Source organism: Phyllosticta citriasiana (genome assembly GCF_038021145.1).
Source record: "Phyllosticta citriasiana strain CBS 120426 chromosome Unknown IWZ02scaffold_2, whole genome shotgun sequence".
Lineage (NCBI taxonomy): Eukaryota > Fungi > Ascomycota > Dothideomycetes > Botryosphaeriales > Phyllostictaceae > Phyllosticta > Phyllosticta citriasiana.
Window position 1 is genome coordinate 2,609,572 of NW_027117279.1, and position 25,508 is coordinate 2,635,079.

General features: G+C 54.8%; 7 protein-coding genes across 7 annotated transcripts; 4 read left to right on the plus strand and 3 right to left on the minus strand.

The window, feature by feature from the left end:
* Positions 1-20: 20 nt before the first annotated feature.
* Positions 21-4,626, plus strand: IWZ02DRAFT_473622 (pyridoxal phosphate-dependent transferase). The gene is made up of 7 exons (XM_066768989.1): positions 21-608; positions 655-2,062; positions 2,096-2,152; positions 2,759-3,049; positions 3,100-3,144; positions 3,192-3,856; positions 3,923-4,626. Exons 1-7 carry the CDS (start codon positions 163-165, stop codon positions 4,398-4,400), a joined length of 3,390 nt encoding a protein of 1,129 aa, XP_066626594.1. The 5' UTR covers positions 21-162; the 3' UTR covers positions 4,401-4,626.
* Positions 4,627-5,710: 1,084 nt separating this feature from the next.
* On the minus strand, positions 5,711-7,655 carry IWZ02DRAFT_487842 (uncharacterized protein; the record flags this gene model as incomplete). Its single annotated transcript, XM_066769409.1, has 2 exons — positions 5,711-7,588; positions 7,635-7,655. 2 exons carry the CDS (start codon positions 7,653-7,655, stop codon positions 5,711-5,713), a joined length of 1,899 nt encoding a protein of 632 aa, XP_066626595.1.
* Positions 7,656-8,832: 1,177 nt separating this feature from the next.
* On the minus strand, positions 8,833-9,770 carry IWZ02DRAFT_512307 (uncharacterized protein; the record flags this gene model as incomplete). The annotated part of the gene is made up of 2 exons (XM_066770557.1): positions 9,043-9,770; positions 8,833-8,909 (listed from the first exon to the last, which is right to left on the minus strand). The coding sequence occupies exons 1-2, from the start codon at positions 9,731-9,733 to the stop codon at positions 8,833-8,835; spliced, it is 768 nt and encodes a 255-aa protein (XP_066626596.1). The 5' UTR covers positions 9,734-9,770.
* Positions 9,771-11,567: 1,797 nt separating this feature from the next.
* Positions 11,568-13,195, minus strand: IWZ02DRAFT_144241 (YagE family protein). The gene is made up of 2 exons (XM_066761810.1): positions 12,757-13,195; positions 11,568-12,710 (listed from the first exon to the last, which is right to left on the minus strand). Exons 1-2 carry the CDS (start codon positions 13,102-13,104, stop codon positions 11,703-11,705), a joined length of 1,356 nt encoding a protein of 451 aa, XP_066626597.1. The 5' UTR covers positions 13,105-13,195; the 3' UTR covers positions 11,568-11,702.
* Positions 13,196-13,303: 108 nt separating this feature from the next.
* Positions 13,304-17,891, plus strand: IWZ02DRAFT_479497 (vacuolar assembly protein-like protein). The gene is made up of 6 exons (XM_066769090.1): positions 13,304-13,602; positions 13,667-13,693; positions 13,739-14,730; positions 14,778-16,556; positions 16,604-17,169; positions 17,265-17,891. The coding sequence occupies exons 1-6, from the start codon at positions 13,315-13,317 to the stop codon at positions 17,525-17,527; spliced, it is 3,915 nt and encodes a 1,304-aa protein (XP_066626598.1). The 5' UTR covers positions 13,304-13,314; the 3' UTR covers positions 17,528-17,891.
* A 4,318-nt stretch (positions 17,892-22,209) lies between these two features.
* IWZ02DRAFT_443345 (uncharacterized protein) lies at positions 22,210-23,516 on the plus strand. Its single transcript, XM_066767013.1, has one exon. It carries the CDS (start codon positions 22,478-22,480, stop codon positions 23,033-23,035), a length of 558 nt encoding a protein of 185 aa, XP_066626599.1. The 5' UTR covers positions 22,210-22,477; the 3' UTR covers positions 23,036-23,516.
* Positions 23,517-23,910: 394 nt separating this feature from the next.
* On the plus strand, positions 23,911-24,851 carry IWZ02DRAFT_144350 (uncharacterized protein). The gene has a single exon (XM_066761811.1). It carries the CDS (start codon positions 24,037-24,039, stop codon positions 24,628-24,630), a length of 594 nt encoding a protein of 197 aa, XP_066626600.1. The 5' UTR covers positions 23,911-24,036; the 3' UTR covers positions 24,631-24,851.
* The last annotated feature ends 657 nt before the right edge of the window (positions 24,852-25,508 follow it).

Here is a 25,508-nt window from a genome sequence, read left to right on the forward strand (position 1 = left end):
ATCCTTGTCCAACCCGTCACCATTGCTATTTTAGCTCTGCCCTCCCCTCCCACCTCGCGCTTCAAACCAAAACACGCTCCTCCCGCGAGCGCTTCTTCCTCGAGCCCTGTTCCATCCTTTGCCCTGCATTGGTTTTGCCATCCGTATCCGTACCCCGCCGCCATGCCCAAGGAAAATCGCAAGCGCGGCCGCCGCGACGAGAGGAAGAAGCGCAAGCTCGACCACATTGCCCCCGAAGACGATGCACACCAGACCAAGAGATACAAGGCTCAGGACCAAGACGACCGCCCTGCGCTGTCTGAACCTGTCGTCGACGACCACCAGAATGCAGAGTTTTCCGCCCACCCCCCGCCTGGCGAGGTTGTTTTTTATGGCATGCTCGATGACGAGGAGCAAGACTACTTTAAGCGCGCAGACGAGATGCTCGAGTTGAACCAGTTTGGAGATGCTGAAGAGCGCGCCCTCTTCCTTGCCAATGTCTATCGTGAGGCCGACGGCAAAGAACTCAAGATTGCCAACAGTCAATCCTGCTCGCGCCTCATGGAGCGCTTGATCCAACTCTCGGATGCCACGCAGTTGAAGAATTTGTTCAAGAAATTTAGCGGCCAGTGGGTTTGTCCCTCTTTTTGCGTCAAACCATGCTAAGACCTGCAGTTTTCTGAATCTCGTCCAACACCGGTTCGCATCACACTGCTGCGAAGCCCTCTTCATTCACTCTGCCCCCGTCGTCACCCACGAAATGATTAATCCTCCCGAAGACCAATACATCGATCCCCAGGATGTCCAAGTGTCCATGGAAAATCTCTTCCTCTACGCCGTCAACGAACTTGAGGGCAATCTGGGCTATCTGATGACGGACAGATTTGCGTCGCACACTTTGCGCGTGCTGCTCGTGGTATTGGCCGGCGAATCACTGGCGCGCTCATCACACCGGTCGTTATTGCACAGCAAGAAGAAGGAGCAGGTCAGCGTGGCAAGGGCCGAAAACCCGGACGAGAACATTTTGGAATCCCGGGCCGTCCCCGAAGCATTCCTGGCAGCCCTGGAAAAGATGATCAATGGCAGCGTGGCCGGACTGGACACGACCTATCTCCGCGCGCTAGCGACGCACCCAACTGGAAACCCCGTACTGCAGCTTCTTGTCAAACTCGAGCTGACCAAGTTTGGCAAGCAACGTGCCAAGGATCAAAACTCGCTCATCAAGAAGCTGCTGCCCGATGACCCGGTGACAGAGACGAACCAGAGCGGCGCCTTTATTCATGGCATGCTGTTCGACACGATTGGATCGCGACTGCTCGAAGTAATTATTGAGCATGCGCCCGGAAAACTGTTCAAGTCGATGTACAAGGAATTTTTCAAGCCGCGCATGGCCAGCCTTGCCCGAAACGAGATAGCCGGCTACGTCGAAACCAAGGTGCTGGAACGGCTGAGCAAGGAAGATTTGGAAGAAGCAATGCACTCGATCCTGCATGAGGTGCCGAAACTAGTGGATCGGAACCGCATCGCCGTCATCAGGAGCCTGATCGAACGCTGCGCCGCACGACAGGTCAACACGGCGCCCCTTGCACAGGCGCTGGAAAAAGCATATGCGGGACCCAACGGCTTTGAGATTTCGAGGCTCCTCAAGCTCGGGGAACCGGCAACATCCGAGAGCTCCAAGGGGGAGGCGCAGGGCAAAAAGGGCCAACCTTCAGCAGACAGCCTGCACGGATCACTGTTGGCGCAGACGATGCTGGGCGTGCCGGGGCCGCTCAGCAGGCTCGTTTTCGATGCGCTGGCTCGGCTGGGCGCGCCTCTGGCGTTACAAATGGCAAGATCGGCCACAGCCAGCAGGGCTCTGCAGGAAGCACTGACATCGCAGCTCGCCACCATCATCTTCAGGCGCAAGGTGATTCAGCAGTTCTATGGGCACATTGGCGAAATGGCTCTGGACCCGTCAGGATCCCACGTCATCGACGCCATTTGGAAGGGCACGCACGGGCTTGCGTTTATTCGGGAACGCATCGCCGAGGAGCTGGCGGAGAACGAGGCGGCGCTGCGGGAATCACACGTGGGCCGCAAGGTGTGGAGAAACTGGCGGATGGACTTGTACAAGCGACGGAGATCCGAATGGGTCAATCAGTCGCGTGACACGGCGGGCAATGGGGCGTTTGTGCCATTCCCGGAGCCGGCAGAGAACAGCAACAACAACAACAACAACAACAACAACAACAAAAACAAGGCCAAGACGGCGATAGAGCTGGCAAGGGAAAAGCATGCGGCTGCAAAGCAGCGCGGCAAGAGGAAGCAGGACAAGGGCAAAGCAAAGGAGGAAAAATGAAGACCCACGAGGCGGCGCATGCGGCGCATGTAGGGAGCATTGATGTAATGTCGAATATATCGAGATGTGGGTGAGATCGTGAGAGCAGCGAGTGAGATCCGGATCAGATGAGCCAAGGCCGGGAGGGGGGGGGGCACCATGAGGCCTGACCGCGCGGGGACCCTGTCAGGTCAGCATGCATGGCTCCGTCATTGCCGCCGCAAAAGTCGTGGTCCGCCACTCACAAGTCGTGGTGTTGACTTTTCGCACCACCACCTCTCTCTCGCCGTCTGCATTGCATTATACGATACAAACATGGCCACCAACGGCTCCAACGGCGCCAATGGCATCTCCAACGGCCATGTGCTCTCGCGCGCTGACGACGTTGCCGAGGTCGGTGCGCCCTCATTCCCGGTCGTGTCACATTCCTGCTGATCCATGGATTGTCATGTATTGTAGCTGCTAGACGCCGTTCAAAAGCTGCTCATCCCGTTTGTCCGCCGCGCCGACGACGACGCCGCCACCAAGCCCACAGGCCGCAGCCTGCAACAGGACGGCGCCAACGGTCCGCGCACCGCCCTGGTTGACCTCTTGCCGCCGCACAAGCTGGAGCCACTGCTGGCCCTCGACCTGTCTGACCATGGCGTCGGCAAAGACGGCGTTCTCCAGCTCATCGAGCGCGTGCTGCAGTACTCGGTAAACACCTGGGATCAGGGCTTTTTGGATAAGCTGTACGCCTCGACCAACGCCGTGCGTACCTACTGGCCATCATTGTGGACTTTTCGCTGACGGCCACTTAGATTGGCGTAGCTTCCGAACTCATCCTCGCCGTGCTCAACACCAATGTAGGCAACCCCCCTGCCGCCGCCGAAACACCTCTGACACATCCCAGGTGCACGTCTACCAAGTGTCGCCCGCGCTGACGCTCGTCGAAAAATACGTCACCAAGCGACTCGCACAACTCGTCGGCTTCACCGGTCCCAATGCCGGCGGCATCAATCAGCCGGGCGGCAGCGCGTCCAATGGCTCGAGCATCGTAATTGCGCGCAACACGTTGTATCCGGAAACAAAGGACAATGGCATCGGGTCGCGGCGCTTTGTCCTCTTCACCTCGGCCCACGGGCACTACAGCCTGGAAAAGGCGGCGCAAATCTTTGGCTTCGGCAGTCGCGCCGTGCGCGCCGTCCCCGTTAACGCCGACGGCCGCATGGATGCCGCCGCGCTCGAGTCGCTCGTCGTGGCGGCGCAGCAGGAGGGCGAGACGCCGTTTTACGTCAACGCGACGGCGGGCACCACCGTCATGGGCTCGTTTGATCCATTTGACAAGATTGCCGATGTGTGCCAGAAACACAACTTGTGGCTACACGTCGATGGCAGCTGGGGCGGATGTGTAATCTTCAACGAGGAGCTGCGGCGCGGGCGGACCGATGGCATTGAGCGCGCCGACAGCGTCGCCATCACGCCGCACAAGATGCTCGGCGTGCCCATGACGTGCAGTTTCTTGATCGCCAAGGACCTGCGGCAATTCCATCAGAGCATGACGTTGCCGGCCGGCTAGTGCGTTCCCCTTTTTTTTCGAACCCCCTTGGTCTTTCCCCCTGATTGCTGACACCCCCTGGCCAGCCTCTTCCACAACACCCCCACCGACGAAATCTACGACCTCGCAGACTTGACCCCGCAATGCGGCCGCCGCGGCGACAGCCTCAAATTGTACCTCTCTTGGGCCTACCATGGCTCAGCAGGTCTCTCCTCCCTTGTCGCCGCCGCTTTTGCACGTGCAACACAACTGCACGCGCTCCTCGCCGCTTCGCCCAACATCGTTCTCGTCACCTCACCCTCTTCTCCGCCGCCGTGTCTGCAGGTGTGCTTTTACTACGCGCCGGCAGGCACGCTCGATGCCGACAAGGACGTCAACAGCGCGCGCACCGTCGCCATGGCCGAACGGTTGATTCGCCGCGGGTGGATGTTCGACTACGCGCCTGGCCCGCGCGGCAAATTTTTCCGCGTCGTCGTGAATCGCGAGACGCTGCCGGGCACAGTCGAGGGACTGGTGCGCGCGGTGGAGGAGGCAGGGGCCGAGGTCATAGGGGAGAAGGCGTAGAGGTTGATAGAAAGAGCGGGAATGGGACAGAGGTGTTAGAACTGAGGGGGAGGAAATGACTGGAAAAAGTACTGCACTGCTGGTGGCGGCTCTTCTGCTTGGACATCTAATCTGATTGTAGACGGTGGTAGCGGTAGACCTCTTTTCTTGCACAGTACTCGGTCGGTATGTGCATGGATTTAGAGTCAGTCCACTTCGCATCACGACGACGCATCCCACCCACCCACCCACTGCATCCGTCCTCCCTCTTGCTCAAAGGAACGATCCTTGTTTGTCCGCGGCATCCTGCTGCCTCCTTGCCTAAAGCTGAAATGCTTCTTCCTCACCACACGCTCTGTCTACATGTACCTATGTATCATCTCGAACAGAACCAAGGACCCGAACACCTCCGCCGACCGAAGGCACGCTCACACGCACCGACCAGAGCCGAGACCGACCACGCCTGCACGGAGCCAGTTGCTTTTCACACGCCACTGACGCCTCCCGTCAGCTCTTTGGCAATGGCATAGGGAGGTCAGGTCCCGCATTGTGTGCACTTGCGGCTTACCGGGCGTTGTCGCGCCGACGTGCTGCCGTCGGGGAATCTGCGTTTTGGGGTACTTCATCGCAGTCGGCACGCATGCTTCATCCATCTACCTACTTGTTGTAAGGTGACACAACACTGCTAAGCGAGCGCTGCTCTTGCCAGCCATGAGATCTGGTCGCGGTGTCGTGGCGAGAGGGTACACAGGAAGGTTGTTGCAAGGGGCATCGTATGTATTCTTGTGTGTGATGGTGACCGCTTTCTGGTGCTGTGGCTGCTGCTTTTCTGATACTTTTCTAGGTCCGTTCGTGTCAACGTGTTAGGAGAAGATCGAGGGAAACGGATGAATGGATGGATGGATGATGGATATGTCCGGCGCAGCGCGCGATTGTTCTTTGCTATCGAATTAATGGGGATAGGAATTTACTTTAGGGGGTAGCTTTCTCCTTCTCGCTTTCTTTCTGTATTCTTTTTTTCTTTCTTTTTTCTTTTCCCCCCCCCCCCCCCCCCTTCTTTTCTGTCGCTTTCCTCGCTCTCTCTTTCAAAGGCAGACGCGTTACATGTTTGCAAAGTTCTCTGGATCTTGTCTCTTCAGTCTGTCCGTCCATACGAGATGAAGACGTTGGATTCTTCTGGTCTCTACCTATCTACCAAGCAACCAAACTACCTACGCACGGTTCAAGGCGCAAATGGCTCCTATCCATCTTTTCACCTTGCCTTTGTGACGGAAGCCGCAAGTATGCCACGCATGTCAGATGCGAACATCCGTTGTGGCAACGGCGCAAATTCACACCAAGAAAACGACCTGCGGCACGTCCTCGCTCTTCAGCAACTCATACACGGTATCCCTCTCCCACGGCGCAGAATAGATACCGCAGCGCTTCGCCTCTTTAGCAACGTGCTGCAGCACTTCAACGGCGTTTGCAACGTCGAATTCCGTGTTCTCGTTGTTGTCGTCGTCTTCGTCATGGACTGCCTCCAGCGGCTCTCTAATACGCCGGCTCACCTCCCACGCCGTCCTGTGATGGTGCTGCCACGGCTGAATAGCGAGATAGACATGCGCCAGCAACGCCAGATCGCCAGCCGGAAGCTGTTCGTTTTCGACGGCGCCACGTGAGGACAAGGCGTCATGTGGGTCGTACATTTCTCTTAATTCGGTGAAGGGACTGCAGCGGACTATTTCGGACAACAGGCCCCTGCGCGTCGAGATTTGTTGGATTGCGTTTTGGATCTGCGAGTATGTGATGAAGGGGCTTGATTTGGTGGAGCGAGGAGGCGGGTTGAGGGGCTTGTTCCATGCGTCAAGGAGATGCTGTATGGCTTCGGCGGCGGCGGGTGATGCGCCATTGTTGTCTGTAGATGACGACTGCTGTCGGACGACGCCCAGTCTTTGTACAGTTTTGGTGACAGCGTCGACAAACTCGAATGATTTGGTCAAATACGCGGATGAGTGGAAGTCGTGTCGCAGTATCTTCAGCAGCTCCTGAACGGAGGAAGCAGAAGCTTCGCCAAAGTTTTCGCGGAATATCTCGGTCAGCCCAGTCTCCAACGATCCGGCGCGGTCGAGGTTGAAGAGGAAGAGCAAGCTGCGCTGTTGCGCTTCGACCATCCACTGACACACGAGCAAATCGCTGCCGCACTTGTGGAGTGGCTGTCCAGCCAAGTGCTCCTTGTAAAAAATCCACGTCAAGGCCGCGGCCTGAAGTCTCCCGACGCTTGAATCTCGATCATCCAGCCCATCTGTACTTTTGAGCCATGTCGTCTGGCTCGTGAAATGGTCCGGCCTCCGAAAGAAGTCAGGAGTTAGCTTGAACTCATCCGGACTGCCCAAAAAGCGGCAGATGACCGTCCCATTGTTGCGTTCAAAACACATGACATTGACGAGCGCGAGCGCGCGTCGGACCGAGTAGTCGTAGTACTGATCCGTATCCAGCGCAAAGTTCCAGTCGTCGCCGACTCGCGACAGCCGCATGAGGACGTCGTGCTTGGTGATGTGCTGGAACTTGGAGCGCTCCTTTTGTGGATCGAGATCGAACGGATTGGTTCCGATGGCCAGCGCGAACCAGACGAAAATATTCCACGGCATAGCGAGCTTCTGCGGCGTGATGCCCATGTCTATGCCGACAGTGATACGCATGTCTTTGGCCCATTTGTGGAATTCGCCGCGCGTCAGGTCTTTTGCTTGGTTGAGTCGGAAGCCAAGGCGAGTTGCTGTCTCCATCCACGGGCGGAACAGGTCCTTGGCTTCACTGACGTGGAATCTCTTTGGCTCCATAGAAATCTTCGTTTGGCTGGTCATCCACGAGGGCATGAGTTGGCACCTGTTGAGCTTCTTCTCGTCCCAGTCTTGCACTGTTGGTAGGACTGGTTCGTCCTTTTTCCGGCGGCCCCAGAGTCGCCAAAAGCCCCTGCGGCGCAACTTTTGCATATCCACTTGGTAGAATTTGGGTGGAGTGGTTTCTTGCCAGAGGCCAGGATTTGTGCATACGATTGTTGGCGCGATGACGAGAACTGTACCGGAAGATGGGTCCGGATAGAAGGAGTAGAATGATCTCAGGTTCTTTGGAACAGACCGGTACAGCTTGTAAAAAATCCATATTGCTTTGCATAAAATATAGATCTGTACCACTCCGGTGAGCGTCAATGGAACGCTGATATATGTGATCTTGAATCTGTCAGCAAAGTCTTAAATGAGCTTTCGAAATGCTTACTAGATCTGGGCCGTTGATCATAGCTGTCTGATAATGGTATCTGATCTACCAAAGACGTCTGGAAATCGTCAAGAGGGATGTCTAGGAATGAGTCAAGGCTTGGATAAGCGGAAGTAGGTCGCGGGTAGGAGTATATCCGTCTTTCTCTCCTCATGTGCACGACGCGAGTAGTCAGGGAAGCCTGGAGTTGCCAAGCTGGCACCTGACTAGGTACCATCTCGTCCCGTCCGAATGCTCGGATTGGCGGGCGGGAAATCGATTGCGGAGGCGACTGGCTGAACATCTCCATGCGCCGGACGGCAATCGTCCTCAACTTGTCCGCGCTGCTGGCTGTCGTCATGACTCCTTCGATCGCTGATTTTCTAAGTTGAAGGCTTGGAGGACAATCGTTCATTGAACAGAGCAACGAGGTGTTGAGAGAACGATAGACAAAGAAAAAGCAAGTAGGAAAACGATCCATAGGGCGAACGGGAAAGGCGCGGGATATCCATGCGCGCGCCCCTTCTCCACAATCGAAGAAAAAGCAATGAGCAAAAACAAAACATGACCCCGCCCCACTCTCCAGTACTGGATCTATAATGCAAAGGTAGGTCGCTGAATCAGATGTCGCCAAAATCTTCGAGAATGCCAAAAGTCGCACGCCAGCCCTCAACTCCTGAGCCCCTGAGAACGATTGCGAGGCATGTGCAAGGGGAAATAATGTGTTTGACTTGGCTCTACTTTCTGTTTTTGGGTATTTCATTGATTCGAAGGCGCTTCTATTGCGACTAATGCAAGTACACAACATCGGGAGCCTTGTCCCAATTCAGCAGCTTAGAGACAGTCAGACTGTCTTTGGCGGTGTATATTCCATACTCGGAATCCTTCAAGGCCTGGTCCAGGAGTTGCGATATTCCGGGTGCATTGTCTATGTGTGTACTGCAGGAAGAAGCCAAGGGCGGAGAGCGGCATTGACAACATAGCGAGGCGGAACGAGACGAGATTCTGAGTATTTTGCAAATGCTGGTTTTGATCTTCGCATCAAGCGGCCAATGTGTCTTTGGTAACTGGCCCCAATCTGAGAGAGCCAGGAGCAAATGTGCCAAAAGCGTAGTATCACTCGACTCATCCCCAAGTTCTACTTCTTTTTCAACGTCTGGGCTCAGGAATGGATCAAACAAGTTCCTGAGCTCCTCAAATGTACCAGACGCTTTCGCTTCTAGGGTCCTCGTTGCCAGTCGAGAACCCAGTCGGTCCAGGGCGCCAGGAACTGATTGCGGATTGGGTTCAGTAGTCCTTCGGAAGAAGTCAGTACCAGGGAGGCCTTTGCAAATTCTCTCAAGAGACTCAATATCCTCGTCACAAAGGGAGAGGATTTGGTGTTTGTCGACATCTTCTTTCAGACGAAATAGAATTCCACGAAAACAACCCCGATCCTTCATGCAATGCGAGGCCGAGATGAGAGATTCCAACAGCTCAAGAATTCTTGTTGGTCCAGATTCGATTGCAGAGGATCCGGGTTCGGCATTGTCACCAAACAGCGCCGAAATCGCGGATTTCAAGTTGCCTTCCTCGTCGAGCTTTTTCAAGGAGCACAGACTTTTCTCTCGGATCTCGAGCAGACGCTGGCTGATGGGTATCGATGAGTCCCTTTCATCTGGGGAAAAGTTATTGCAGTAGAAGAGCCATGTTATGGCCGCAGCAAGGGCCTTTGGGTGATCATCTGCGTCAAGATCGACATTGGTGTCAAAGAAAGAGAGTTGATCATCAAATTCAGTCTCATCGCGACTGCCGAGCTTCTGACATAGGGTCGGACCGTCGCTTTCGTCGCTTTTGATGCTTTGAAAACACATGGTGTGATTCCAGGCAAGCGCTTGCCAAATCGAGTATTTGAAGTCTTTCTGCACCCTGAGTCGCACGTTCCAGTTTCCCTCCGTCACTGATACACTCATAATTGTCGCATGTTGATGCCGGTCTCTGATCGTAAATGATGCATTTTTTCGTTGAAGGACAAGGAGTTCATGGCGGTCCTCCAGCGTAAAGTTTGCTTCCTCTTTTGGGAGATCGTTCAAATCGACACTGACGGTCAATGCGAACCAAACAAAGTGTTTCCAGTACATAGCCAGTGGTGGATACGGGTTTTCAAACCACAACAAGTCCACGCTAAAATATTTGTGGGGACTGAGATTGATGAAATTCCCGTGGGTCGTAGACGAACTGAGGCCAAATCCGCACATCCAAGCCATTTTCATCCATGGACGACAAAGAGAAGCGTATTGCGGAGCTCGAAGTTGAAACGGTTGAAAACCTAGTTCGTGCCCCGGTATGCGGTCGCACTTAGCTTCGTCTGAGAAAATATCGGGATAGTTGTTGCCAAGCACCCATCCTAGCATCAATGCGAGTGGGTTCGCTGTGGGAATCCCCGATCGAGTTGCGTTCTCCACCCGACTTCGGGTGTTATAGGGTCCTGGATGAGTGCAGTGTTGAGATGAGACACTGACTATCACGCCCCCGGTCATATAGTTGGGAACAACTTCATAGAATGGCTGCAGATTCTGCGGGATGGAGAGACATATTAAAGCTGAGATAAAGAAGGCCTTTACTGTATTCCACAGGATTGGCATCACACCAGCAACTGCTAGGGGCACACCAACATATGTAATCTTCCTCATCATTAGCTAAATACCTTGTTGACAAATCGAATACTCACGATGTCTGTAGCGCTTGCCATTTTGACAGAAGTCGTGTAGCAAGAAATTTGCCTTTGGTACGACAGAGCAGATGGGAGAATAGAGGTGGGCGGTCGTCCCTCAATCGACATGATACCCTGTCGCTATATACACACCGGGGTTCAGTAGACCAGGAAGGTCTCGCGCAATCAGGAGATACGTGCTGCTTCAAGTCAAGCAAGTTTTGCGAGCTGTAAGTATGGTTTAGCCCTCGTGTTCATAAGAAGTGTGTTACAGGCCAAAATGAAATAACTGAAGCAAGTAGGGTACCAGCCATTGCCTGTGGGAGTGACTGCATGAGATCGCTTACCACTGTACTTCTTCAGAGCAAGACATACAGCCGAGTCCACCACGCGATCTGCAGCGTGATAGATCGTCTGAAGATGCTGTGGAGGGCCTGACCAGGTGTCGTGATAATTGGCCGCAAACTTCCTGGTAGCCGCAGTGGCACAAAGGCGCGGGGCTAGTGTGGCCAACCATAGATGCTGAAGGAAGCTTTCGTGTACGTTCGAAGCGGGGTTGGATTGAGCTGAGGAGAGACGAAAAGTTATAACCCGCATCTGGTGTTATGGAGGCTGATTTTGAGCCTTGTGAAACCAGCGATCTCAGCAGAGGACTTCCACAAGCCGCTACTTTACATGCTCAAATTACCATGAAAATGTCGGAACCGTCTCTGCTGTACCAGTACTAAGCGTTTTCTAACGCGTCTCGAAGCCCGCAACATCCATGTCTTGCCCGATCCGATCTCGAACGTCCTGAGGCGGGAAAAAGAAATATTCACAACCTCCGAAAATGCTGCAGAAAAAGCAACAGAAGAGCTCTTGATGGGTCTTTGCAGCTGGTCGACTTGGGGGCCAATCAGTCAATTTAGCCCTCCGAAGCACGTCCGACGGCAGTCACGCTGCAAAACAGCAAAAGCAAGCCAGATGGAGCGACAGACGATCCAAACAGCTTCAACGCCACACCTGAAAGGCCACAAGCCGAGACAAAGAACCAACCAGGTCAACGCATTACAATGTAGCTCTTTGAAATCTGTGCTTAAGGACCGATGCCCGCTCGCTGCCCTGAAATGGGCGTATGCAGAGGAATGAAGTCGCCAGACAGCACAGGATTCCGAAGGCTTTGAGAGCAATGGCCAAGAGATGAAGCATTCAGGTAGGCGAAAGTTGAATGGCTGCGAGTCTGTAAATTGAAAAAGAGAATAGAGAGGAACTGATTGCGACGTACTTTGGAGGCGCCATTTTGAAATCTACATTTATATCGCTAAAGCGCAGGGTATCCGAAGCAGAGCAACTAGCCCGAAATAGGACTTTTCTTTACGGTAACGAGGCGAGAGCGGAAATTCCATGTACACGACAATCTACTCTTTGTTCTGTTCTTCCTTGACCAACTTGGTTTTACCAGATAAGTAGCTGCGGAGAAGGTTTTCCAGACTCTCCGGTTCTGATACCTCTTGATGCTCCTTCCAGAGTCGTCTGAGCTCGAGCAAAATCTCAAAAGCAATCAAGACGATAATGATCCACTCTAGGGTATGTCCGTGCTTCTCCTCAAGGCGGGAGCTCAAGACCTGAGCGATCTCTTGGGCGTACGTCAGCTTGTCGTTGAGCGACTTGATGCGCACCGAGACGTCGAGGGCACGGCCGACTTTTGTATAATAGTCTTCAAGCCCCAGGTCGTGTCGGCTGTCCCAGAACAGGTCGGGCAGCGCATCCGTCAGCTCCGAGTAAAGATTCAGCTGCGCCCGGATGTTGAGCAGCTCGCCCGTCTTCATCAAGATGAAGCGCCTGCTGAATCGCAGCCTTGAACCTCGCGACAGCACCGTCGGGATGCTGCGAGTCGACTCAAAATAGTTGTTGAGCAAGCCCTCAAGCACTGCCAGCTTGGTTGAGCGAGCTAGGCCCGAGGAAAAGGCGATTTTGGCCAAGACAGCGTCAACTTCTTGAGTAGGGAAGGATTGGCCGTCCAGATGAGCCATCAGTGCCATTGACCTGTGGTCCTCTTCCCCGCCGGTTCCAAGCACGATCGTGTCGCCCGACACATCGCTAGTGCTTGTCTGCGGATTCTCTATGTATGCCATGTCTTCAATCTCCATCTCTTCTAGCTCGGTACCTTCAGCGGCGGGAACCAAGGTCTTGTTGACAAGCTTGAATGCCAGCTTTTCCTGAACATTCCAGGCGACAACGGTACCTGACGGGAAGACGAAGAGGTCGCCAGTGTCTTTGCTTTCCAGCGCATTGTTGACGCGAATGTGGACGACCTGGGGGAATAGGCCAGTTTGATATGGGTCCAGCTCATGTCCCTCGGCTTTGACCAACCTAAGAACCTTTTCTATGTTGTATGATTCGGCCGCGCAATACGCTGTCACTTTCTGTCAAAGTCTTAGCATAGGTTTGCCAATGCCATTATGCGCCTACCTTGGTCTCCATATCCCGTATCCCGGTTCGTGCCCTCAACCTCTTGCGCTGTGCTTCCACGGCAACTTTTCGAAGGGTGGATTTTTCTGGGTTCGATGCTCTGCTGCGCTTGCCATTGCTCGGCTTCGGCGGCTCCTCTGATGAGGTGGACACTTTAGATTCATCTTCGCTTTGCTTGTCCTTGGATCGTGTGGAATTGGAAGAAAAGGGCCGGACATCCTTGGAGTATTGTCGATGAGGGACGTACTGCAGAGCAGCAGGGCCGCGGGGGCGGAATGAGCGCGGTCCGCGCAAGGTTGCGGCGCTCAGTTTGGACCAATTGCAGACATAGAAGCGAAAAGAATGCATCGCCAGCTCTGATTGACAGGTCTCATCAGGGGCGGAAAATGAGACTGGGCTCAGAGGTGAGGACTGACGGAACAGTCGTGAAGACGTCAATCCGAGCGCGCCGCGCTGCCGATGGCCCGTCTCCGTCTCCGTCTCCGTCTCCGCGCTAGGCGAGCGGGCCACGGGCTTAGTCACGTCCCGCCGCAACTCACGTCGTCATGCTAAGGTAGCATGTCCACGCCCTCATCCACTGTACAGCTGCCACACGACCAAGGCGCGGACCATGCCCTCAGCATGGCTGCGCAACCGAATGGACACACTCCCGACGATGGCGCCGCCAATCTCGACGAGCGCAGCACCGTCTCCGAGGTCAGCATGGCCGACCACGCCGAGTCCGAAGACGACGATGAAGAGGACGAGGAGCCCAAGCTAAAGTACGACCGACTTACTGGCTATCTGGGCTCCGTCTATCGCAATGGCGATGCTACGAGCAGCTTCCTTGTTGGCGGCGACAAGATGGTATGAATCATCACGCGCGCAAGTCAATCTGCGCCAATGTGTTGAGATTGCTAAGGTCGAATAGATTATTGGGACTCACAATGGCCATGTGGTGAGTATGAAGCTTCCCATATTGGAACAAGACTGACAGTATCAGAATGTTCTCTCCCTCCCATCATTCCAGTCGCTGCGATACTATCGCGCCCACTCAGCCTCCATCACGTCCGTTTCCGTGTCTCCCTTTCCTCCACCAATGCCGGATTTCAGAGCCGAGCTCCCTACAAGATCTGCCACTGAACCTCCCACAAGGGCTGCGGAGCAAAGAGTTCCAACGTCGGCCAGCGTCAACGCGGAGGGGGCTGCGAGAAATCAAAGACAGGCAGTGCCCTTACCAGCCACGCCCTCGAACTCGATATACGTCGCAACCTCGTCCATAGACGGGCAGGTCTGTGTGTTCTCATTAGTAGATCCAAAGGATATAATGCTCAGGAACTTCCGGAGGCCTCTCAATGCGGTTGCTCTTTCACCCGAGTACAAGAGCGACAAGCAATATCTATCGGGAGGTTTGGCAGGCAACCTCATCCTCACGCAGGGTGGTCGAACGGGCGTGAGTGCGGAGGCAAACACAAATAGCGCTGCGGCTGCGGCTTCCGGATGGCTCGGGTCTATTGGACTTGGATCAAACACGGGAAAGGATGCTGTGCTGCACTCTGGAGAAGGCACAATCAGCACAATCAAGTGGTCATTATCCGGCAAATACGTCGCTTGGGCAAACGAACAAGGCATTAAGATAATGCGATCAAATGTCAAGCTCGACAGCGCAGACGCTGAGCTTGCATGGAGAAGAATAGCTCACGTGGATCGGCCCTACCATGGCCAATGGGAAGACATGGCTGGTGTCTGGAAAACTAGGCTCGAATGGGCTGACGATCAAAAACTCGAGTCCGACGTCGATGACGTTTTGAGAAACGGTTTGGAGAGACACTCCTCTGCAAGTAAGCCCGGATCCAGGCCTGGTGTGTCCAGAAAGGAGAAGCTCTTGGTGGGATGGGGTGACACTGCGTGGGTGATACATGTCGATCCAGGGGGGGTTGGAAATGGCAGACATGCTCCAGAGAGATCTATTGGACGTGCCGACATTATACACAAGTAAGTTTGTATGTTGAGAAGCCTTCCAATGCTAACTTCCTGCGTAGACTTCGTTTCGACGACTGTATTATTTCTGGTTTATCGCTTTATACCCCTTCCATTCTGCTTGTTCTTGCATACCGTACCCGGGACGACGACGATAACCCGATTGCCTCTGCAACCCAAGAGGCGTCTTCGCCCAAGCGCGGCGTGCACCACCGCAACAATGGCATCCAACCCGAATTGAGGCTCATCAACGCCAAGACATCCGAGGAGGTCGATGTCGACACCCTGACCATTAGTCGTTACGAAACCCTGTCTGCGAATGACTATCATCTTAGCACGCTATACGTCCCGACGCTCCAAGCCGGTACTCCTGCCCAGCGGGGCGCTCTCGAAGCCATTGGCGAAGGCCTTTGGGACGCCGGCATGAGTGCTCGTCGCATCTTTAGCTCTGGCGCCAGCATGGTCAGCCTTACAAGTAGCGGCGACACTGCAAAACCACCATCGCGCGGATCCACTGCGCAAACGGCAGTCTCGGCTACAGCGAAGCCGGTGTTGTTGAAAGGTGCTCAATCCGTAGCGTCCACTGCCGGGTTGAAAATTTATATACACAGTCCCTATGACTGTGTCATTGGAATAAAGCGCGACCTCGCGGACCACTTGATTTGGCTTTTGGAGCACAAGAAATACGACGAGGCATGGGGCTTGGTAAATGATCATCCCGAGGCCATCACCCCTCACGCAATGCCTGTTGAAGACGCTTCGACGGTAAACAGCCCTGCTTCTACGATAAAGAGACAGGGAAGTATGGTGGACTTTTTCGCGGATGATTCCTCTCAAACAACGCTCTCCGCAGAAAGGATACACAACTCTAACGTGGAAAAAGAAAAGCGCAGGATTGGTGATTTGTGGCTGCAACAGCTGGTTGCTGCAAAAGATTGGAAGGCTGCAGGCAAGGTTGCAGGTAAGGTTCTGGGGACTTCGTCGAGATGGGAGCACTGGGTCTGGACGTTTGCGCAGGCCGGCCAGTTCGATGCGATCACGCCTTATATTCCGACAAAGCAGCTGCATCCTCCGCTTCCCTCGATTGTTTACGAGATGGTCCTCGGAAACTACATTATTCGGGATCGCCTCAAGGTCAAGGAATTGCTGGACCTGTGGGAGCCGGAGCTTTTCGACACCAAGGCCATTATCTCCGCCATAGAGGGCAGACTGAACTCGGGAGATGTGCGCGAAGACACCGTTGAAGATGGCGAGAGAGGTAGAGATTGGCGCATTTTGCTCGAATGTTTGGCCAAGCTCTACATTGCGGATGCCCGGCCAAAGGACGCCCTGAGCTGCTACTTCAGGACTCAGAATGCCGAAGCTGCCATGTCTCTCATCCGTGATCATCGCCTGATGATCGCTGTCGCTGATGATATACCCGGTTTCATCATGCTCAGAGTTTCCAGAGAGCAAATGAAATCTGCACCGCTCGAGGAGCTCGAGGAGGCATCATCGGAGGCTATTCAATTGCTGATTGATGAAGCATATCAGGGGATCGTCAGTCCACATGCTGTTGTAGAGCAGCTGCAAGAAAAGGGGCTTTCATATCAGCCCTTTCTCTTCTTCTACCTCCGCTCTCTGTGGAAGGGAGAAGGAGCAGAGACTCAATCTCGTGGGCGTCATGACCGTCTCGTGCATGAGGGCAAGGCCCTTGTCGAAGACTTTGGGGACCTCGCGGTGGAGCTTTTTGCAGAGTACGACCGACCTTTGTTAATGGACTTGCTCAAGTCGTCTGAGAGCTACGATTTCGAAAAGGCAGTCGCTATATGCGACGCCAGACAGTACATCCCCGAGCTTGTGTAGGTTCTCGATCTCAGCCATCCCGAAATTCTTCTAACTTTTCTAGCTATATCCTTTCCAAAACCGGCCAGACGAAGAAAGCCCTTTTCCTTATCATCGAGAAATTGGGAGACGTCTCCTACGCCATTTCCTTCGCAAAGGATCAAGATGACCCCGATCTTTGGGACGACCTCCTCGACTACAGCATGGACAAACCACACTTCATCCGCGGGCTTCTTGAAGAAGTCGGCACGGCCATCGACCCAATTCAGCTCGTTCGACGCATTCCCGAGAGCCTCGAGATTGAGGGCCTACGCGACGGCATCAGGCGCATGGTGCGCGAATTCGAAATCCAATTCAGCATCAGCGACGGCGTGGCCAAGGTGCTGCGCAGCGAGGTGGCGCAAGCCATGGACACATTGCGGGCGGGCCGGCGGCGCGGCGTCAAGTTCGAGGTCATCGACAAAGGCGTCGACCACGTCGACGTGTTTGTCAATCCCAAAGCCAATTCGGTCGCCGCACCGGCGCCTGAGCACAAGAAGCAGCAAATGTCGCCCGAGGAGCGTGCGCAGGAGGAGCATCGTGCGAAACCGGGTCACTGCGTCGGATGCCGCAAGGCGTTTGTCGAGGACGGTAAGTTTGCCATTCAGCTAGCTAAACCTTTCCTTTCGCCCCATCCCTCTTCATCATCTCTGGTCCACCCAACTCACGCTAATCCCCTCGAATAGAAAAGGAAACCCTCATCGGCTTCGCCTGCGGCCACGTCTACCACCTGTCCTGTCTACTCGAAACGGAACGCTCGTCCGCCGAACATCCCACTGACCACGACCCCAATTCGAGCGCCACAGCGGCCGCCGCGCTGCAGGCGCAGTTCGCCGCTGACCCTGACACGTCGAGCCGTAGCGTCGGCGCCAAGGTTGCCCATGCCCATTTGATCCGCAACGCTATTGATCGCGGATGTCCGCGGTGCGCGGAGGTCAAGGATGATTGAGATTGGGGTGATGGGTACGAGGGGGAGTCGTTGAAAATTCGTCTACTTGGTTCGTTGGTGCGAGTCTAGATTTTTTTCTTCTCTTTTTGTTTGTGCATATGTGCATTGGAAGGGAGCGAGAGGGCTGTTGACGGAGTAAGGAGTGCTGATCGGGGGTCCCAGTAACCACGCCATCCTGTAATGTGCCCACGGCGGGGCCCCTGAAAAAGCGCAAGTGCGACATGGAGACGGCGTCGAGAGAAAAGTTTGAAGGGGACTGACGAGCGATAGGCAGCAAATGTACCACAAAGATGTCATGAAAATTTAGCCCACCAGCCAGCCAGCCAGCGCGCAATCAATGCAACAATAGACTGCAACACACTCTCTTTCGCTTTCCTCCACGTGAGACAGTCCGGCACACAGACCGCGATCCACTTGTTGACCTGACACCGCCCGCCTCAGCACGCAGTTAGGTACCAGGAACACTTTCATACCTCGGCGAGACACGTGCAGAGACATCTGGTTGCCTGGGTGCTAGATGCAAGCTAGCCAGCCAGCCACCCACGCACAGCAGTCTTGGGCGGTGTCCGCAATATCGGAAGACAAGTACGTCCAGAGTACGCTTCCGGCGAGTTATGGACGGGCGGCTTTTCACTGTCTTGTCCCAACCTGAAGTTGGTATCATCGCCCTGATCACTCTCCGTACTGTATCCTGCCCCCCGACTCCCATAGTCCATCACCACTCGACTCCACACCACTTCACGGCCAAAGTAGAAGCAGAAGTATGTATGAATGATTACAGTCCTGCTTGAGTCCGCGCAGCCACATGTCCATACATACATGGCCAGAAAAACACACAGTAAGCTGAACGCATCTTCTCCAACACCACAGCCAGCCCAGAGCCGCGAACATCCATACACACATCCACACATACTCAGATCCCGCCCATCAAGAAAGCAAGCACGCAAAAAAATGAATCGACGCATCAAACCGACCCGAGCCTATCCTAAACCGCACACGTACCTGCGTCAACAGCACGTGGGCTACACACCTCACTCCCGCCCCGCCCCGCCTTGCCTCCACTTCTACCATTGCCTGTTCCCCTTCCTATTCCTAGCGCATTGGCATGTCCTAGCACCTATCCACCAACTCCAAATCCATGCGCAGTCTATATGATTGGCGCGCCGAGAATTCCAAAATTCCAAAATTCCAGAATCCCAGATACGAAACCTGTACCGCCCACCAACCCGCTTGCATTGGCGCGCATGTAGCGTCTTGTGTCTCATCGCGTGCGTACGCACTGCACTTGGTCGCTCTGGCTGATTACTGACTTCCAGCCTCGTTCCTTGAACATCACGGATTTCGCCCGTGTGAGACGACACAACGTCTTAGGTATCTAGATGGGTTGGTTGGGTATGTGGGAGGGTGGTTGGTACCGCAGGGCAGGCAGGTGTGAAAAGGATGAAACGAGGAAGCAGATCGATACGTGGGTGAGTGAGTATATGAAATTCTCAATCTGCTCCCTCCTCCCTTCTCATGCTTATCCTCCGATCCCATCCCCCTCGAAACGCCACCTCGCTCCCCGGTCGTCACGGTCGTCAGAGCAGGGATAGTCCCAACACAGCCCCAACAACCAAAGTCGCCCAACCAGCTGGCTCGCCCGGCCCGCAGCCGCAAAGCTTATTTCGACTGCCGGGCCGCACCACTAACAGGAACACCTTGATCTGCATCATCATGGCTTTTTTTTTTCTGCGCAGGCTTCTGACGATAGGTACGAGCGGTAAGTTGGGAGCTGCAGGATGGAGGGACTTGCGTAGATGGAGAAGAACTGGTGATTGGAAGGCGGGAAAGATGCTGAGCTGCCTCTGCTCCTCAGACAAGAGGAAGTTCCGAGCCAGACGGAGGGGCTAACCAGTGTAGATTTCTTGACCCAAGATCATGCGCAGGCAGCAAGTACGCGTTGGTCCGACTTCCTCATGCCAAATAGGCACGCCTCTACCTCTGCCTGCTTCGAGCTGCAGAGCAAAAGCGGCGAGGAAAGAACGAGCACGATGCAATGCTACCATCGGGACGAATTCCCCAGACTTCGCTTTGACGGGACAGACTCAAAAATTCAGGTGCCAAAAAGACTAATTCAGCAAGTATCACATACCGATCGTACAAGCCATTACCTCCAAGCCACCAAATACATGCACAAGACTTACAAAGCGGCAGTATGACATGCGAAGAAGAAAGTCAAAAACCGACAAAAGAAATCGAAACGATCGTCTTGTCGCGCCCAACAAAGACATAGAGACAAACACCTGCCGCATCGAAAACCATCAAAGCAAATTTTGTATCAGCGCGACGACAATCAGTGGGGACGAAAATGTTGTTGGGTGGAGAATGGAATGATGTGACTGAAATGTGACAAAACAAGCTCAATCAAACGCGCAACGGCATAAAAAAACGAAAAAGTCGGGTATCATGCTGGGAAAAAGAAACAGACCTGAATCTAAAATTCCTCCATGCAGATGTAAGTGCAGATGCAAACGGGATGCATACGCAGATAGAGGATGCAGCCCTTAACGGCCGCTCGTATCGCCACAAGCTAAGGGAATGCAGGAGCCGCCGCTGTCGTTGAGCGTAAATCGACGTCCAACAAGCTGCTTCATGACATACTTAAAGCTCCGTCAACATGACGAAGAAGACGAGCGCGAGGAGACCAAACGCAAGGGCGCTCGTGCTTTCCGACGACTCCGCGCCAGAGAGGAAGGGTTGAACAGTTGGCCTCAAAGCGGTGCTGCTAATGTTGCCGCTGAAAGATGCCGGGGCACGAGTGGTAGATGCCAGAAGAACGGATGGACCAGAAGAGATGTATCCTGTCGTCACAGAAGCCGAGTCATTTGGAGGTGTCGATGGACTGGGAACAACCAAGGATGCACCGGTGCTCAATATGCTGGCATTCCAGTATGTCTCAATCGTACGAGTACTGACACCTGTCGGCAATGGCAGGCGGAAAGACACAGACCTCGTGGCAGTGGCAACGGAGGAGTAGCATGTCGAGTTACACGCAAGAGTCGTCGGACCTCCAAGAGAAGACGAAAAGTTTGCGAGGGTTGTTGCAGGCAAACGCGAAAAGGTATTGAAAGAGCTCAGGATGCTCGCCGGTGTAGGATACACCAGGGACTCGCTTGAATTCCCAAGGAGAATGGTTGGGAGGGTCGAAGAGAATGCTGTTGTCGAAGAACCGTTGAAAGAGCTTGAAGCCGTGGAGTAAGCTGGAGTCTCGCTTCCGAGGAGGATTGTGGATGAAAGTGTGGAAAAGATTGTCATGGGCCAGCCAGTAGTGCCATTGGAAGAACTTGGAGTACTGGAAGCTGTGGAATACGTCACAGAGCTACCGCTCGTGCCCGTGGACGTATACACCGCACTGGTGATCGACGTGTTGCCTGAGCTTGTGGCTATGACAGTCGACGGACCCGACGTTTCCGAGAGCGATGTGGTCCTCAAAGTGGTCATCGGGGCTCTCATGGGGACGGTCATGGGGCTGAAGCGCGAAGAGGTCAACGTGACCGGGCACAGAGTCGTGTAGACGGCAGTGGTGGCCGTGACAAAGGTCGTAGAAACATCTGGGCAGGATGAAACCGATGATGGACATCCGGTGATGGTGATTTGGGTGGTTTGGAAAACGGTCGAGGTCGACAAGGCCGGGATGAAATCTACGAACAAGACGGTCTGTGTCTCGTACAGGAACGAGGAATCTAAAATGTCGGTAAGTCAAGGATCCCGTACCGATTTCTAGGCCACTTTAACTTACCTTGGCGTTGGAGCAGAGCCCTATGGCCCGGCATGCCTGCCGTCGACATTAGTCAAGCCCAAAGCCGTCAGGGGGGATTGGAGCTCCCACCGTCGGGACCCTGGACTTGCTTCACCGCCAAAGCCACCATGAGCAAAAAGGAAAAGAGCAAAAGGAGAGGCATTTTGACGACAAGCTAAAGAGCGAAAGGGCGATGATGCTGATTGGCGCAAAGCGAGGGAATGAGAAAACAAAGTTCCAAGCTGGTCTTCCAAAGCGGTCCAAAGCAGCACTGAACGAATGACTGCGGTCGGTGGAGAGGAGTTGAGAATGGAGGATTCATGGTGGCTGAAGTCGAGGACATCTGGCCAACATCGACTTCCCTCTGCGGTAGCAGCTCTCGCAGTCCCAGAAAGAGCAACGAACCGGCAGCTACTACGGAATCGGCACTGGAAAGAAGGTTTACAATCGGCGCCAGTAGGACGACGGCAGCGGCATCGCAACGGCTCAATCTCACGTTTTGTCAGACGGGATTCGCGGGCCGGGATAGATGACGTCAGAACCAATTCCTCCCGTGGTGTTGAGTTTTCTGTGCCACGCCGTCAGCCTCCAATCTTTCCACGACAGCTCACACCCAGGTAGGCTCCTTGCTTCGAAATTCCAGATGCGCAAACGGGCGGCGGGACTGGCTGCGTTCAGGCTCAGGTTCAGGTTCAGGCTCAGGCTCAGGCTCAGGCTCAGGCTCAGCAACTCACGTGAAGAGAGGGACGAAAGGCAGAGCACAGGCGCCGCAAACGCAGGCTGGGCAGCTTCAGGAATGAGTGTTTCGATTAGCTGCAGGACCATCTCACAGCAGAGTGGCAATCTGTAATGGTGCAAGGGTTGTGTGGCCCAGCCCTCTTCCACAGCGTTCCGCGCCCCCTGCACAGTTCCGTGGTGTGCCCGTCGGTCTGCAAGAGGCGAGTGCTACCACCACCACCACCACCCGCCGTGCTGCTTGCACCGCCAGGCGCAGCCCAGCCCGCATAAAAGCTTCCTCTGGCCCTCCTCCAACCCTTTCCTCTCCTCGTCACGGCACTTCAAGAAATATCGTGAAGCATTGGCTACCTCCCCAATCCTCTACCCAAACATCCACTCAACTCATTGCTTCGCGACATCCGTCACCTTTGCAACTCTCAATCAACACCGCCAACATGTTCTCCAAGTCCATGATCGCCGTGGTCGCCGTCGTCGCCATGACCGGCACTGGTGAGTCCTTTACCATGTCTCGTCGCCTTCACTTGACTGACTCTTCTCTCGCCACAGACGCCTTCAACCTCTTCGCCCGTCAGGCCGTCACTGAGACCGTCACTGTTACTGCCAGCGACTGCGTCCTCTCGAGCAGCGCCACGGCTCCGTCCACGGTCCCGGCCTCGTCGACCACCACGGTCGCCGTCACCAGCGCTTCGGTCACTACGGGCTCGCCCAACACTCCCATCACCTCTGGCGCTACCACCGAGATCGCATCCTCCGGTGCCACTCTCCCGACTCCCGTCACTGGTGCTGCCACCACGGAGCCCGCCGACACGACCACCGCTGGTGTTCCCTCTACAGAGGCCACGGGCTCCGTCCCCGCCACGTCGGCCGGCAGCTCTAACCCTTCTGCTTCGCCTTCTTCGACCATCGTCCCGTCCAACGGCGGCTCTTCGATGGAGATGAACAGCGCCATGGCCGCCCTGATCGCCGCCGGTGTCTTCGTTGCCCTCGCCTAAGCGCAGTCCAGCAACACTCGCACCGCTTCTACTTGTTCATTTCCTCACAGGTTCAGCATTGGTGTGTGGGAGGGATGCATGGAGTTTTGATCACCATGAATGACATGGGTTGCATGCTTTCATGCTGCTACGGGTTAGTGGTGGATCAACAATCAGGGAACCAAATCATCGGGGGTCTTTTTTTGCTGTCTGTCTACTACGGTACTGCTTTTTTAATCATGGTTGCCACTTCCATCAGCTTTTTTGTTGCTCTGGATTGGGCAGTTGGGTCGATTGCCGCTATACCACTTGGGCGATTGACCGCAGGTTCTACTACTAAAAACTTCTTTCTCCCACTTTACTCATTGTCCTTTTTTGCTTTCCGCAATCCCCGGCGACGATGCGCTTTTCTTGTGTTTAGTTTAGCTGGATATCGAGTCGCGTCTTCTTCCATGACTGCAACTCTCAGCCTGTCGGTCTGAATCGTCAAAGTTCCCCTGCCCTCTCCACCCTTGCTCTGCCCTTGCCTTCCCTGCTCTGATCCCAGGCACGCATGCATGCAGGCAATCAAGCAATCAACCAAGCTTAGCGCGCCACCCCTGCGCTGTGACAGGCCCGACAGTCCTTGCAGACAGACGGGCGCCGTGGTGTGCCTGTGTGGTGCCACGGCGCGTCGTGTCGGGGTCGCGCAAGCAGTCTGGTAGGTGGTTGGGGTGGCCGGTGGCCCATTTTGCAAATCACCGCCTGCCCGCTCGTTCCATTTTCGCATTCATTCGATGGGTGAGGTGTGCATGCGACGGGCCTTGCTTTTTTGCTGCTAGTAAAGTACATGGCAAGTTTCCTTTTCCAGCTGCGGTGGTTTGGCCGGCCGGCCGGCCTGCTTGGGCTGCGCCTGGACCTGGACCTGGACCTGGACCTGGCAGTGAGTGGGTCGTTGACTTCTTTGGCCTTGGAAATACCCCTGCGGCTGCTTGACGTGCATGCATATACTGGTCTGAGAACCTGGGGGATGGACACACACCATGGCCGTTTCATGGTCTTTGGCATCCTCGCCGTGGATAGGTTGCTGCGAAAGTGCTGGATTGGATGGTTTGAAAAAGTCGATGTGGTCGGAGAGCGGGCATGGATTGGTTCAAGATTTACACCGTGGTGCTTGTTTTGCTAAAACACCATCGCCAAAGACGCAATGGATTGCAAGACAGAGAGCGACGGGAGACTCCAGTTCCGCCCACTCGATGGGCTCTGATCTTGGCCGTGGCCGTCGCTGTCGCTGTCGCTGTCGCTGTCGCACTTGTCCACCACAGTACCTGTCTAATTTTGCCATCTGTCGTCCTCCCCTCCATCAATCCACCCACCCAACCACCAGTCCGCCCGTCCGTCCGTCCGTCACTCTGGCCCCGCAACTCGACCACCAAGTCCCCCAACGAGCACGACCATGTCGGCGTACGAGACGGCCAAATACGTCGGCAGAGCCTGGCACCGCAGCACGCACACAACAACCCTTCTGCGCAGTCGGAAACCCGGTAATTCGTGAATCTTCTCGCCCACCACAGCAACATCAGTCGCCAATTTGCGACATCGGCAAACCAAACTGCAGCAAGAGACGGGGACAATGACGAGGATGAAGCGGAGGGATAGAGTCACGCATGTCGTCGATTCAAACTCGCACCCCGGCTCTCGCTCCGGTTCCAGCAATCCAAGGAGCCCTGTGCCTGGCTGCGGCGACGCCGTGCCCGCCGCGCCGGCTGAGGCGTCTACCAAGGTACCTTTTCATCTCTACCACGTCACTGCATTCCGTTTCTTCGCTGCACCCCACCACCACCACCACCACCACCACCGTCACCATCCCACATGTCTATTCGCCAGCGGGTAGGTGGTCGTTTTCGCCACTCATTTTGCGTTCCTCCCGCGTTTGCAAAACTCTCACGCTACTTCTGTGCGCGCGCGCAGCTGACCAAAGGCTGCCTCGCCTCATGGGATCATTTACTTTTGCTCCTTGCCCTTGCTTGGGCGAGATGGCTGGCTGGGAGAAAAGAGCATACGGATGACGGATGACGGATGACGGATCGCGGTGGCGGGCAGACCGAAAGATCGGCCTGTCGTTACGCAGGGCCGTCAGTCAGGCTGGGAGGAGGAGCCTGGAGCGCACGGAATCACATCGGCTTTTTCTCTCCCCCCTCAACAGCCCTTTTCTTCTGTAACTCTCCCAACTCTTCTTTTTTTTTTTTTTTTTTTTTCCCACTTTTTCCTGTCCAGGCCCTTGTCACGGTGGTGCGGTACGGATAGCTGCGGCGGCCGGTTTCGAACGGCCTGCTCTGTACCACGTCGACAGCTCCAAGCCGGTAGGGTAGAAGAGAGCGAATTGGCGCTACCGTACCGCCTGTGCCACTGTGGCGTCGTCGGCGGCGGCGGCGCCGCGCTATGCTGTGCTGTGCCTGTACTGTTTTGTTTCGTTTCGTTTTACATCGGGCGTGGCACGGCAGCCTCTGTTAAT

What these genes read in the sequence shown, in the direction of transcription:
- IWZ02DRAFT_473622 (XM_066768989.1), top strand. Translation starts at nt 163, where the DNA reads ATGCCCAAGGAAAATCGCAAGCGCGGCCGCCGCGACGAGAGGAAGAAG. An exon ending in AATCACACGTGGGCCGCAAG is followed by an intron (nt 2,063 to 2,095) that starts GTGTGGAGAAAC and finishes GACTTGTACAAG; the next exon opens with CGACGGAGATCCGAATGGGT. An exon ending in TGTACGCCTCGACCAACGCC is followed by an intron (nt 3,050 to 3,099) that starts GTGCGTACCTAC and finishes ACGGCCACTTAG; the next exon opens with ATTGGCGTAGCTTCCGAACT.
- IWZ02DRAFT_144241 (XM_066761810.1), bottom strand. Translation starts at nt 13,104, where the DNA reads ATGCATTCTTTTCGCTTCTATGTCTGCAATTGGTCCAAACTGAGCGCC. An exon ending in TACGGGATATGGAGACCAAG is followed by an intron (nt 12,711 to 12,756) that starts GTAGGCGCATAA and finishes AGACTTTGACAG; the next exon opens with AAAGTGACAGCGTATTGCGC.
- IWZ02DRAFT_479497 (XM_066769090.1), top strand. Translation starts at nt 13,315, where the DNA reads ATGTCCACGCCCTCATCCACTGTACAGCTGCCACACGACCAAGGCGCG. An exon ending in TTGTTGGCGGCGACAAGATG is followed by an intron (nt 13,603 to 13,666) that starts GTATGAATCATC and finishes AAGGTCGAATAG; the next exon opens with ATTATTGGGACTCACAATGG. An exon ending in CAGTACATCCCCGAGCTTGT is followed by an intron (nt 16,557 to 16,603) that starts GTAGGTTCTCGA and finishes TAACTTTTCTAG; the next exon opens with CTATATCCTTTCCAAAACCG.
- IWZ02DRAFT_443345 (XM_066767013.1), top strand. Translation starts at nt 22,478, where the DNA reads ATGTTCTCCAAGTCCATGATCGCCGTGGTCGCCGTCGTCGCCATGACC.
- IWZ02DRAFT_144350 (XM_066761811.1), top strand. Translation starts at nt 24,037, where the DNA reads ATGGCCGTTTCATGGTCTTTGGCATCCTCGCCGTGGATAGGTTGCTGC.